The 12184-nt window shown below is 63.0% G+C and overlaps 2 protein-coding genes across 3 annotated transcripts in view; both read left to right on the forward strand.

Moving 5' to 3' along the window:
• Nucleotides 1-6453, forward strand: part of ITIH1 (inter-alpha-trypsin inhibitor heavy chain 1) — an 11931-nt gene extending 5478 nt beyond the window's left edge. The window contains exons 12-22 of one of the 2 annotated variants that reach the window (XM_045297600.1): nt 300-485; nt 1298-1437; nt 1870-2024; nt 2126-2137; nt 2495-2515; nt 2936-3016; nt 3129-3242; nt 4170-4359; nt 4467-4639; nt 5928-6039; nt 6182-6453. In XM_045297600.1, the coding sequence (XP_045153535.1) occupies nt 300-485; nt 1298-1437; nt 1870-2024; nt 2126-2137; nt 2495-2515; nt 2936-3016; nt 3129-3242; nt 4170-4359; nt 4467-4639; nt 5928-6039; nt 6182-6311 (1314 nt within the window). In that variant the 3' untranslated portion in view covers nt 6312-6453. Of the gene's footprint in view, nt 1-299; nt 486-1297; nt 1438-1869; nt 2025-2125; nt 2138-2494; nt 2516-2935; nt 3017-3128; nt 3243-4169; nt 4374-4466; nt 4640-5927; nt 6040-6181 lie in introns of those variants that run through there. The other variant, XM_045297601.1, reaches the window with a different exon arrangement.
• A 2872-nt stretch (nt 6454-9325) lies between these two features.
• Nucleotides 9326-12184, forward strand: part of ITIH3 (inter-alpha-trypsin inhibitor heavy chain 3) — a 13610-nt gene continuing 10751 nt past the window's right edge. Inside the window, exons 1-5 of the mRNA XM_045297417.1 lie at nt 9326-9440; nt 10351-10377; nt 11144-11310; nt 11389-11493; nt 11879-12174. Coding sequence (XP_045153352.1) covers nt 9360-9440; nt 10351-10377; nt 11144-11310; nt 11389-11493; nt 11879-12174 — 676 coding nt within the window. The 5' untranslated portion in view covers nt 9326-9359. The remainder of the gene's footprint in view (nt 9441-10350; nt 10378-11143; nt 11311-11388; nt 11494-11878; nt 12175-12184) is intronic.

Here is a 12184-nt window from a genome sequence, read left to right on the forward strand (position 1 = left end):
GTGGTCTTGGCTGCCATTTGACTTCAAACAGCGGTGTGACCTGGAGCCCATTCCCCAACCCTTGTCTGGGTGGGGCTCTGCCGCCCACCCCCCTCAACCTTGTGAGTCTATATTCTGCGGCTCTGGTCTGCAGGAGTGCCCTGGGGGGAGTGGGCTGTAGGGGACTGAGGATGGGGGTGCTCCCCACCTGCAGTCAAGAGGCGCTGGAGATCAAAGCCCTTTGAGAGGGGATGGGGGGGGGGGGCTTCCTGGTGCCCAGGGTGGCCCTCAAACAGAGGCTTCGGCCCACTCCCCTGCAGGGCTTCTACAACCAGGTGGCCACCCCCTTGCTGATGGACGTGGAGCTGCGGTACCCGCAGGACACAGTAGCCGCCGTGACACAGCACCAGCACAAGCAGTTCTACGAGGGCTCCGAGATCGTGGTGGCAGGGCGCGTGGCTGACCACCAGCCGGGCAGCTTCAAGGCTGATGTGCGGGCCCGGGGGGTAGGTGGGCAGCCCTGCAGGGTGGAGAGGCCAGTGGGCCCACGGGTACAGCCCCCCACTGGCCCTTCATCTGCCCTCCCCCAGGGATCCCACACAGCACAGTCCCCCCCCTCAGGCGTGAGCTCCTCCCCATGCAGGAATCTGGGAGCCGGACAGACCGGGATGGGGCCAGTACAGATACCCCCCACCCCCACCCCACCTCACCCCCACCCCCGGCTCAGAGTGGACTGCCGCAGTGCCTCCCTTCAGTCTCCCCAAGGACACGGTCCACGTGAGGGGCTCGGCGCCAGGTCAGGGTGGGGCACCCAGGTGCCCCTCTTATGGGCCAGAGCACACCTGGCGCGAGGGCTGGATGCAGGCTTCGAGCCTGGGCAGTAGCTCTAGGTCCCCGGGCCTCAGGTGCCTTGTCTGTCCTTGCGGGTAGGCTGCCCTGGCTGTCGTGTGCAGCGGTCAGTGACACCGTGTGCCCTGCCCACCGGCCTGTGCTGCTGGCACACGGGGAGCCCTGGGGAGAGAGCAGATGTGCCGTGTGTCCTGACACGCAGAATCGTGCATGCAGCCTACTGGGGGTGGGCATTTGGAGGCACAGGTGTTGACAGAAACCACCTGGAGGTTGGGGTTGTTGGCCTCCCTGAAGCTGGGAGCCCATGAGGGTAGAGCCCAGGTCCAGCCGGTTCTGGAGGGTGGGCCGGCAGGGAGTGTTTGCAGCACGAGGGAGGGAGGAGAGGGGCTCAGAATAATGCTGCGGGGAGGGACCTCTCTGGACCAGGAGCCTCAGCCCAGGGTGCTGCTCTTTCCTCCGCGTCCCCCAGGAGGGCCGGGCGTTCCAGACCACGTGCGGGGTGGACCAGGAGCAGATGAAGAGGCTGCTCCGGGAGCGGGGGCATGTGCTGGAGAACCACCTGGAGCGGCTCTGGGCCTACCTCACCATCCAGGAGCTGCTGGCAAAGCGGTAGGGCTGCAGCCCCTCGTGGGCGGGGCGGGCCCCACGGCCTCCTCTCCGTCCATCAGCCTCGCTCACGAAGTGGACACCAGCCCCCAGCCCAGTCAGCAGTGTGAGCGGTACCCCTGACCCCCTCTTTGCCCCCCGCTCTCCTCCGCCCTTGCGTCGAGGGTGCAGGGGAAGCTCTCACTGTCCCCACTACACAGACAGCCGATGGAGTGGCAGGGGTCTCCCCTGGGACCTGAGCCGGGCGCCCGCCCAGCCTGGGGGTGCTTTTCTCTGTGGCGGGCAATTAAACCCCCATTAAGACCCTCGGGGCGCTGCAGATCCATCACACATAGCTGCTGAACTCATGCCTGCAGGGGCCAGGGCCAGGGCGTGCCAGTCCCTTAGCGTGGCAGCGCCAGGGGCCAGAACTGGTGCCGGTCCGTCTGTTCCCAGGATGAAGGTGGAGGGGGAGGAGAAGGCTGACTTGTCTGCCCAGGCCCTGAAGATGTCCCTGGACTATCAGTTCGTGACCCCACTGACCTCCATGACCATCAGTGGCATGGTTGACCAGGATGGCCTGAGGCCCACAATCGACAAGCCCTCAGAGGGTAGGGCCCTGCTGGGCAGGAGGCCGTGGGCAGCGGGAGACTTCTGAGGGCCACGCCTTCTGGCCTGTAACCCTCTTCTCTTCTCCCCTCCTCCCTTCCAGACGACTTCTCAGGTGGGCCTTAACCCTCGAGCCTTTCATCATGGAGGGGCTGTTGGTGGCTGAGCACCGCGCCGCCCTACCCCCCAAGCCCGGCAGCGCTAGCCTGGCCCCTTTCCCACCTGCCCCCTGCCCTCAGCCCTCTGGCCCCGTCCTGGGGCTCCCTCTGGATGGAGTCTCTGCTTCCTGAGCCTGTGCCCAGCCCTGAGGCTACTACCAGGAACGAACCGAGGGGGGTGACCCCGGGGTAGGCCTGGGAGCCCAGAAAGGAATGCAGACTCACTCTGGACCCAGGACACACATGCAGACTGGGGGGGGGGGTTGTCTTGTGGGGCACGGTAGGGACACGTCATCTGTCATTGTCTTCTGCAGAGCTGGTGGGACCCAGAAGGAGTAAGTGCTGGTCACGTGGAAGGGACGCATGGAAGGGACAGGGACGCAGTCTCTACCTCTCCCGCTTGCTGCACTCCCCCACCCCGAGCTGCACTCAGTCTGCCTGACCCAAAGTCCCCAGCCCGTCCCCCACCCGCCCGATGGGGAGCAAAGGCCCCAGGCTGCTTTCCTCCGTCCCAGCTCTCCTGACTGCCCCTCGGAGATGCTCTCCCACCCTTCTGTGCAGCTTCCCCCACAGCCTGGGGGAGGGAGATGACCTCTGTCGCACTCCTTGAGAGGCACCCAAGGGTGCACGGTGCACAGTGTCCCTACTGCTCCCTGGGCCTCGGGACTGTATGGGAGGGCCATCAGGCAAGGGACAGCAGCTCCCGGGCAGCCCAGCCACCTTGCCTCTAAATGCCGGTCCCTCTCGCCTGCCAGTCTACATGCTGCCTGCCTGGCAACCCTTGCCAACACACGCCAGCCCTCTGGGCCAGCAGCTGCCTGATCAAGTCACTGGTGGTGAGTTGGGGGTGGTGGTGGTGTCTGCCTTCCAGGCAACCCCCCAACTGTCCAGCTGTCCCCTGGGGCCTACCCAAAGCCCAGTCTCACGGAATTTGTGTTATGCCCCCAGTGGACACTGACCCCCACTTCATCGTCCATGTGCCCCAGAAAGAGCTCACGTTGTGCTTCAACATCAATGAGCAGCCAGGCGCAATTCTGAACCTGGTGCAGGACCCCGACACAGGTATGGGTGGTCCTGAACGGGGTGCAGAACTCCCGACAGGTATGGGTGGGGGGACATGGTGCAGGACCCCGACACAGGTATGGGTGGGTGTCATGCTCTCTGCCAGACACGGGCCATGGCGGGACCAAGACTTCCCTGTCAGCCACACACAGGACGGTGGCCAGGGTGTCCGCTGCCCGCCGACTGTGTGTGCTGCGCCTTCTGGCCTGAACTTGCTTCCTCTTCCCACCACTGGCCTGAGCCCAGCCCAGGGCTGGTCTCCCGGGCGCCCAGCCCCAGCCAGAAGGACCCCGTGCCTGCTCCCACGAACTTCCACTGCCACCTTGTTCTTGGGCAACGTGCACAGCTTGTGCCGTGGCTGCTCTCAGGAAGGTGGCCAGTGTGAGTCAGTCTGTGGGCAGAATGTCAGTCCTGCAGCCCTGCCTGCCCAGCACAGACCCGTGTTGATGTACACGCCGCTGTGGGAGTGCTGGCTCTGCGCCCCCGGCACTTGGAGTGCCGTCCAAAGTGCTTAAGCGTTTTCGAACATGGGCTCCAGGCCCTGCTCTTGCCCTGGCCCCCACACAAGACATGCTGCGGTCCTGCTGCACCTCCCCCACGTGTGGCCGAGGAAGCCCCCCCCCCTGCTTTCCCAGCAGTGCTTCTGACAGTGGGGGTGCCCCTCTTCTTCACTTGGCTCCTCCCTCTTTCCTTCTGCACAGTGTTGGTTGAGCCCCCCCCATTTCTCCCTTCCCCACCCCCACCGCTCTCTGACAGACAGATCATTGCAGAGTGAAGCCACTGGGCTGGGGGGTGAGGGGCTCCAGGATAAGGAGCAGAGCTGTCATGGGGTAAGGGAGGTCCCCAGGAGCCCCAGGAGTGGCAGGGGGTAGCATGGGCGTCTCTCAGGAGGAAGGCATGGGCAACAGCAGGCTCTGACCCCTGCAGGCTTCTCTGTGAACGGACAGCTTGTTGGCGACCAGGCTGGGCATGGGGGCACATACTTCGGGAGGCTGGGCATCGCCAACCCTGCGACGGGCTTTCAGCTGGAAGTGACTCCTGGGAACATCTCACTGGGCCCCGGCTCAGGTGGACCCGTGTTCTCCTGGGCGGACCAGGCCGTGCTGCGGCAGGACGAGTAACCAAGCCAGGGTGGGGAGACGGGGGTGGGGAGGCGGGGTGCTGGGGTGGGTGCTGGGGTGCAGTGAGGCCCCACCTGCCCTCACGGCTGGCCCGACCCTGCAGGGTGGTGGTGACTATCAACAGGAAGAGGAGCCTGGTGGTGTCCGTGGGCGATGGGGGCACCTTCCAGGTCATCCTGCACCGGGTGTGGAATGGGAGTGCCGCCCACCAGGACTTCCTGGGCTTCTACGTGCTGGACAGTCACCAGATGTCGGTTCGGACCCACGGCCTGCTGGGTACGGCTGGCCAGTGGGCAGGACCATGGGTGGCAGATTGAAGTCAGTGACCTCCTCTGGGCTCCTGGAGCAAGGAGTCAGCTTCCCTGCTGGACACCAGGCCACCTCCCTATGGCCTCTGAGGCCCAGGGCTGCCAGAGACAGGCTTTCCTGTGAGGGCTACGCAGTGGATCACACAATGAGTCACATGATGAGGTCACATCATGGGAATCACAAGATCAGATCACAGGAAAAGGTCACACACTGGATCACACAATGGATCACAGGAAGAGATCACACATGAGATCAAAGGATGAGATCACACAATGAATCACAATGAGATCACATGATGGGAATCACACAATATCACAGAGATTATATATTAGATCTCATGCCGGTATCATACAACAGATCACACAAAGAGATGACACAGTGGATCACTGGATGAGATCACACAACCGATCTCATGATGAAATCACACAATGGATCACACAATTAGAATCATGCACACTATGAGATCACACGCTGGGAATCACACAATGAGATCACACAGTGGATCACAGGAAGATATCACACAATGAAGCATAATGAGATCACACGATGGGAATCACGTGAGACCACACAGTGGATCACAGGAAGCGATCATACAATAGATCTCACGATGAGATCACACGACGAGAAGGCAGCTTAGTGAGCATGGGATGGAGGTACGAGGTCTGCTCCGCCCTCAGGAAGCTCCATCCCCCGTGGGTGGGTGGGCCACAGACTGGCCCTCTGCAGGCCCCTTCCCCTCTGGCCTCTCTCCCCCTCTGAGCATGTATCCAGTCTCCCACAGCCAGTGAGGTCCCGTGTGGCTTCCAACTTCTCCGCAGAAAATTCTTTCGATGCCCGGACACGTCAGTGCGCGGAATTGCCCTCGCACGTCTTGCGGCTGCGCACACTCCTTTTCCAGACCTTCCTTCCGTACCCTCACACGCGCGATCCCCCCACTCCCACCAGCCCCGGGTAGCCCACGTCCCCGCTTGCCTCGCACGCGAGGACTGCGGACGAGCGTCCCCTTGCTGCTGGCTTAGTTCACGAGCAGGTGTCTTTGGGGCCCTGGGCAGTGGCGTGCCGCAGCAGCAATGGCCCCGTGTGTGCGTCAGCCCCCGCCCACTTGCTGACTGACCAGAGGTGGTGCTGACCGGCGACAGTCAAGGCCCTGGAAGAATGTCCAGGCAGCCCTCGAAACCCTGGCGCGTGCGCACCAGCTCTGGGCAAGGCAGAGGCAAAGCCCAGCAGTGACCCCGCCTCCTGTGCCGCTCCCCAGGACAATTCCTCCACCCCTTTGAAGTTGAAGTGTCCGGTGTCCACCCAGGCTCTGACCCGGAGAAGCCAGATGCCACCATGGTGGTGAAGAACCACCGGCTGACGGTGACCAGGTGGGCCTGCCACATGCGCCCAGCCCTTCCGCTTCTGCGGTGTGCTCAGGGTCCCCGGGGGCGGGGGCGGCCTGGCCCTCGGGGAGTCACATGGGGGGACCCTGTCAGGTGAAGGGTGAACAGAGGACTCGTCTCTCCCCAGGGGCACGCAAAGAGACTACAGTAGGGACCCCCGGCGTGGAGCCGAGGTGGCCTGCTGGTTCGTCCACAACAGTGGGGCTGGCCTCATCGATGGCCTCCACACGGACTACATTGTCCCTGACATCTTCTAAGCCCTGCGTCCAGCACCCCTGTCCCCACTGGGCCTTGGGAATCATCCCACCTGCTGCCCCGGCCACACCTCCCTTTCGAAGCTGACGCCCCAGCGCCCCAGCATTAAACAGAGGCTGCGTGCGATCAGCTGTGTTCACTGCACATGGTCTATTTGCTCAGCTGCCATGCGACGTCTGGAAACTCCGGTCCAACCGGAGACGTCTCATAAGCAAGGTCTGCTTCCAAAAAAGGCGGCCCTGGGGACACCGCTGAGCCCTGGGTGGGCATCCACTCGAGAGCCACTGCTGCTCAACTGGAGCGGGTGGCTCTTTGGGGCAGGGTGGCAGGGAGGCCACCCAAGGGCCTGGAATCGACAGCCCCGACTGCAGCGGGGAGAAGCCGGCAGAGGGTGAGAGGGCGCCTCTGTCCCACCTCATGCGCCCTTGTGCTCTGTAGTCCCCTGCCCCTGTCCTCAAGTGCCCTGTGGGAGCCCGCCCACAACACCCTGTCCAGGGACCAGAGGGCACCCCAATTGTGTGTCACAGCCAGCCCTGGGCTCCCCGGGCCCGGCAGGTTCTAAGTACCTTGCCTGAATTAACTCCACATCTGCTCACGACGGGCTTTCATTGTGCCCATCAGCGGCGGTGGAAACTGAGGCACGGAGATCTCAGGCGATTTGCTCAGAGCCACTCAGCCTGTAAGAGGCAGGCAGAGGTGGGGCTCAGACCCACGTCTCCTGGTATTGGCCCCTATAAGCTTCACCTCCCTACACGAACACGTGTTCACTTAAAATGAAAATCACTTAAAAATGAACATCAAACAACCCACGGCCACGGGGTCGATGCTGGCTCCCGGTGACCTGCAGCACACTCAGATTGCAGCCTTTCCTGGAGCACGGAGCATCTTTGGTGGGCTTTCTCCCCTCTGAGCAGCTGGTGGATTTGAACTGCTGACCTTCTGACCAGCAGCCCAACCCGTAGCCCCTGGGCCAATATTCACCCTTGGACATGGAGTCTTAAAGTCCGGCCTGGACTGGAAGCTGCGCCCACCGGGCTCCTCAGCCTAGCTGCCCTGACAGGGGCTTGCACCCTCCATCGGCCCAGCCAGTGTTTCCCAAATGCAGAGAAAGCTGCAGCCCAGGAGCTGCCATTTCGGGGGGCTGGGAGTGGCCCCCTCCCTCCTCACGCCGACGCCCAGCATGACACCATCAAGCCAGAGGGACACTCGAAGAGCCAGTGCGGGCAGGCAGGCCGCAGACTCCTTCCCACCAGCCCTTTCCCTGTGGGTTACTGTCCGGCTCCTGCTCCAAAGGACGCCCGGAAGGGCCCGGAGGCGTAGAGGATTGGCCCTGCCAGCCCAGAGCTGTAACAAGCAGGGCAGAGCCGTCTGTTGGCGGCCAGCCTGTTCCCGGCTGGGCTGGGCTTCTCCGGGGAGACCCCATGCTGCAGGCAGGCCTCCTTTCCCTCCCTGCAGGAAGGGCCTGTGCGGAAACGTGAAGCTCTCTCTCCGGCTTCTATCAAAGTCTACATCGAACCCCCTGCCCCCATGACGCTGGGCCCCTGTAGGGCCTAGCCAGCCTTTCCACAGCTCAGAATCCCGGTTTCTGGTTGCTTCTCCCCTAGAATCCAGAGCACTGGATGAAGGCGCACTCCGGGTCTGGGGAGGGATCACCGGGCAGTGACCCGGCTCAGGGGCCATCTGGGAGCCGGGTCACTCCAGGGCTGGGACAGCTCAGCTTTGAGGATGGCGCACCGGGTGCCAGGGCCTGCTGGGTGCCCAGTGGCAGTGGGCTAAGGCCTTTCCTAGGAACATGGGCACCGCCCACTGGCCCTCTCGCCATGTCCAGCCCTGTTCACCAGCGGCCTCTGTCACGGTGTGACTCGGCCACCCTCCACTTGGGCTCCGTCACATCCAGTGAGCCCAGCCCCTTCCTCCTCCTGCCCCAGGACCCACTCTCTGCAGCTCAGTCTGTACATCTAGAGGCCCGAGCTTCCAACCAAGGCCAGCAACAGCCAGCAGTCACTTTCCTGGCCCAGTGGCCTCGTCTACCCGACTCAGGAGTGGACGGACAAGAAGGGCGCCCCTTGGTCAGACTCACACAGAAGAGCACCCGTGAGGGTCTCACTAAGGCGAAGGGGGCTGGTATGGCCCAGGAGGCCCTAGCCCAGGGGTAGGAGACCGGGTCGTGTCCCTGAAGCACCCCTTAGGTGCTGAGAGGGACGTGGCCCGGGACACGGTCTGGCTCTCAGAGCGCGAGTCCTGAGGCTAATGGGACAGTTAGGGCTGAGCACACAGACTTCCACATGAGGGGAGGGCCGGGCAGACCCTGGGGAGTGTGGACTGTGGAGCAAGCAGGCTGTCCAGTGGCTGGCTGAGGGCCAGGCTCGAAGGAGGAAGGCTTCCTGGTGAGACGGGGAGGGAGGCCGCCGCAGATCAGCAGGTTGGAGCCAGGCGTGGAGTGAGCTGAGGGCAGGCCTGGCTGTCTGCTGTCGGGAAGGAACCCGGTGGTGGTGTGGGTTAGGCGTCAGGTCGTCAACCGTGGGGTTGGTCGTTCCAGCCCACTGGCCACTCCACAGGAGGAAGACGAGGCTGTCTGCTCCCACAAAGATGTACAGTCCTGGGCTCCGTGTAAGGGGTCTCTACGGGTCAGAGCTGACTTGACGGCAGTGAGTTTGGGGTGTGTACTTTTGCTGGGGGTTGGGACTGACCCAGGAGGTCAGAGCAGGTGCTGGCTGCCACACAATCCTATCCGGTTTCCATCTCCCCCAACCCAGGGTCACCCAGCTCTGTCTGCCCAGACTCCACTGATGCTGCTCGTGGAAGTGGGGGGGCCATGCCCTCCAGCTCATCTGGAATAAAGCCCCAGCCCTACTGGCAGTGCCCTCCGGGTCCCCTTGACACAGGCAGTTACAGGGCAGAGGGCACAGGCTCGACTCCACCCACACGCCGACTTCCTGGAAAAGCCTCCCACGCTGCCCCCTTCCCCCAGGCTGCAGGTCACCGACCCCACTGGGGAAACACGGGTGTCTGTCATATAAGGAGCCTGGGCCAGGGCTGCATGAGCAACAATGGCGTCCACTCTCTGGCGCTGCCTGGCCCTGGCCCTGCTCTCTGGCCTGGTGATCGCCAGCCCTCTCCAGCAGCTTAGGGTGAGTCTGCCCTGCCCTCATCTGTGCCAGAGGCATTATGTGGGCAGAGGGCACCTTGTGGGGCGGTCCTCTGAGTGCGCGGGGGGTGGTGGCGGTCGGGGAGCTGGGGCTCAGCAGGGGACAGTCTGGGCATTGGGAGGACAGACCATGCTGACCAGCTGGGAGCCGCAGGCTCTTGTGCCACCCTGAGGGCTGCCTCCCGCAGCTTGGACACAGACACAGATGTGGGGACATGCCGGGAAGGGTGGCCGCCAAGGGCCCCTGAGGAAGATGGGCCCACAACCCATCACATGGATCCTGTTGTTCTTCCTCTGGGAAGGTCTAGTGGTGGTGGCTGGACCGCGGGATGAGTGTAGGTCATGCCATCTAAGTGTGGGTGCGGGGATCGAAAAGCGGCAAGTGTCTACCTACCTGTGTATTTACTGCAACTAAAATTAAGATTACACCTGGAGAACCCCCCACCTCCCCGGGCCTCAGTTTCCCCACCTGCCAAGCGGGGTGACGCCCTGTGGACTGCTCACCTCAGAGAGGGGCTGTGAGCACTCAGGTCTCAGACAAGAGCAGCCCCCACAAAAGGCTGAGCTGGACGGTGGGTGGGCTGGAGGGGGTCCTGGGAGGAGGCCAGAGGGCCGCTGTCCAGGGCGCGGCAGGGTGAGGTAGACTGTGGACGAGCTAGGGACTCTGCCCTGCCCTGCTGGGTGACTTGCGGGCCGGCCCTCTCTGCGCCTCTGCGCATCACACCTGTGGCTCTGGGGGAGTCCTGTGTCCAAAGGCTCTTCCAAGTGTGAGGGGGGATAGTGTGTGGGGGGGGACGACAGGGGACCCAGAAGCCCTGACCTCTGCCCAGAGAGGGTCCCAGGGTACAGCGGCCTTGGTCTCTGCCTGAACACTCTGTTTGTTTGCTTTGCAGAAACGGAGCCTGCCAGAAGGGGAAGGGGTGAGACCTTTCACCGGGGAGAGGAGGGGGTGGGGGTGGGGGTGGGGGTGGAGCAAGGGGAGGCAGCACCAAGCTGGTTGCACAAGAACTGGAGGTACAGGGTGCCCTGTCAGGTCCCTGGGATCTAGCCGACAGACCTCCTGGATGAGAGCCCGCCAGGAACGGGAGCCCCCAAACCATGCCCCCTCGCACCTTACAGGAGGCAGCCTGGGGAGACGGCTCCACCAGTCTCCCCAGTGAAGGGCTCTGGGCCTGGACTGGGGCTGGGCGGTCGGTGCAGTGTCTGTCAGTCTCTCAGAGCCCATGAAGCCCAAGCTCCACCCAGGAGGGTCCCTAAGCCTCCCTGAGCCGCTGCCCGGTTAGGAGGAGGGTGTCTGGGGCACTGTGACCCTTCCCGCGGCACAGGGCTCCGTGTCTGCTTGGATGACAGGCTGACAATGACAAAAGGCCCCAGACACAGAGGGGGAGGGCGTACAGACAGCTGAGCAGAGGACCCCGGGGAAGACCCAGAGCAGTTATGGGGGGGTGGCTGTGAGCCGGGCCTTGGGGCAGGGAGACCTGCAGGAGGGTGGCGGGGAGCCCCCAGAGGGCTGTCTGCAGGAGAGGGACAGGGTTCAGACGGGGCTTCGAGACGCTTCCCGGCCGCACCTGCAAAGGAGCACCTTCAAAAGCATCCTCAGAACAGGGGGCGGGGGGTGGCTGGCCTGGACAGGGCGTGGATGGGTGTGGTCAGATGGAAGGCATGGCCCCGACCCCCTCTGTGCAGGTGGTGAACGGCATCGAGGTCTACAGCACCAAGATCAGCTGCAAGGTGACCTCCCGCTTTGCCCACAATGTGGTGACCACCAGGGCTGTGAACCGGGCAGACGCCGCCAAGGAGGTGTCCTTCGACGTGGCCCTGCCCAAGACGGCCTTCATCACCAACTTCACGCTGTGAGTGCCGCCGCTGCCAGCCGCCGGCCTGCACAGCGCCACCCGCCCCGCCCTGACCCCACAACCTGCTCCCTGCAGGACCATTGATGGCGTGACCTACCCAGGGAACATCAAGGAGAAGGAAGTGGCCAAGCAGCAGTACGAGAAAGCCGTGTCCCAGGGCCGGACCGCCGGGCTGGTCAAGTAGGTGGGGGACATCGCATCAGGGGGGCAGCGGGCTGGCAGACCAGACCACAGCAGTTATCGTGACTGTCATCATGAATGATTACTACTGTGATTATTACCATGAATTACTATTACAGTGATTATATTACTAGGGTTTGTTACATTGATTATTACAATGACTCTGATCCATGCTTACTTACTATTGCAATCACTATGATTAATTATCACTGCTATGATCAATTAGCACTATCATTACAGCAGACGGTGCCCACAGTTCTTACATGATTCCCTTTTGAAGTTGGAGCTGCTGAGGCTCAGGGTCATCAGGTGTCCCTCTGAGGGGCTGGGCTCGACCCTCGGGCCCAGGGGGAGCCTGTGCAGTAGTCCTGTCCCCCCGGCCCAGGGCCTCGGGCAGGAAGCTGGAGAAGTTCACGGTGTCGGTCAACGTGGCTGCTGGCAGCAAGGTCACCTTTGAGTTGACCTATGAGGAGCTGCTGAAGAGGCGCAAGGGCAAGTACGAGATGTACCTCAAGGTGCAGCCCAAGCAGCTGGTCAAGCACTTTGAGGTACGCGGCACTCGCTGCCCCGTGGGCTCAGGCTCCCCTGCAGGGTCCAGGCTCCTCTGTGGGGTCCAGGCTCCTCTGTGGGATCCAGGCTCCCCCGTGGGGTCCAGGCTCCCCTGTGGATTCAGACTCCCCTGTGGGGCTCA

Source organism: Echinops telfairi, unplaced genomic scaffold (genome assembly GCF_000313985.2).
Source record: "Echinops telfairi isolate 266 unplaced genomic scaffold, ASM31398v2 ScPeMD7_7420;HRSCAF=8458, whole genome shotgun sequence".
Lineage (NCBI taxonomy): Eukaryota > Metazoa > Chordata > Mammalia > Afrosoricida > Tenrecidae > Echinops > Echinops telfairi.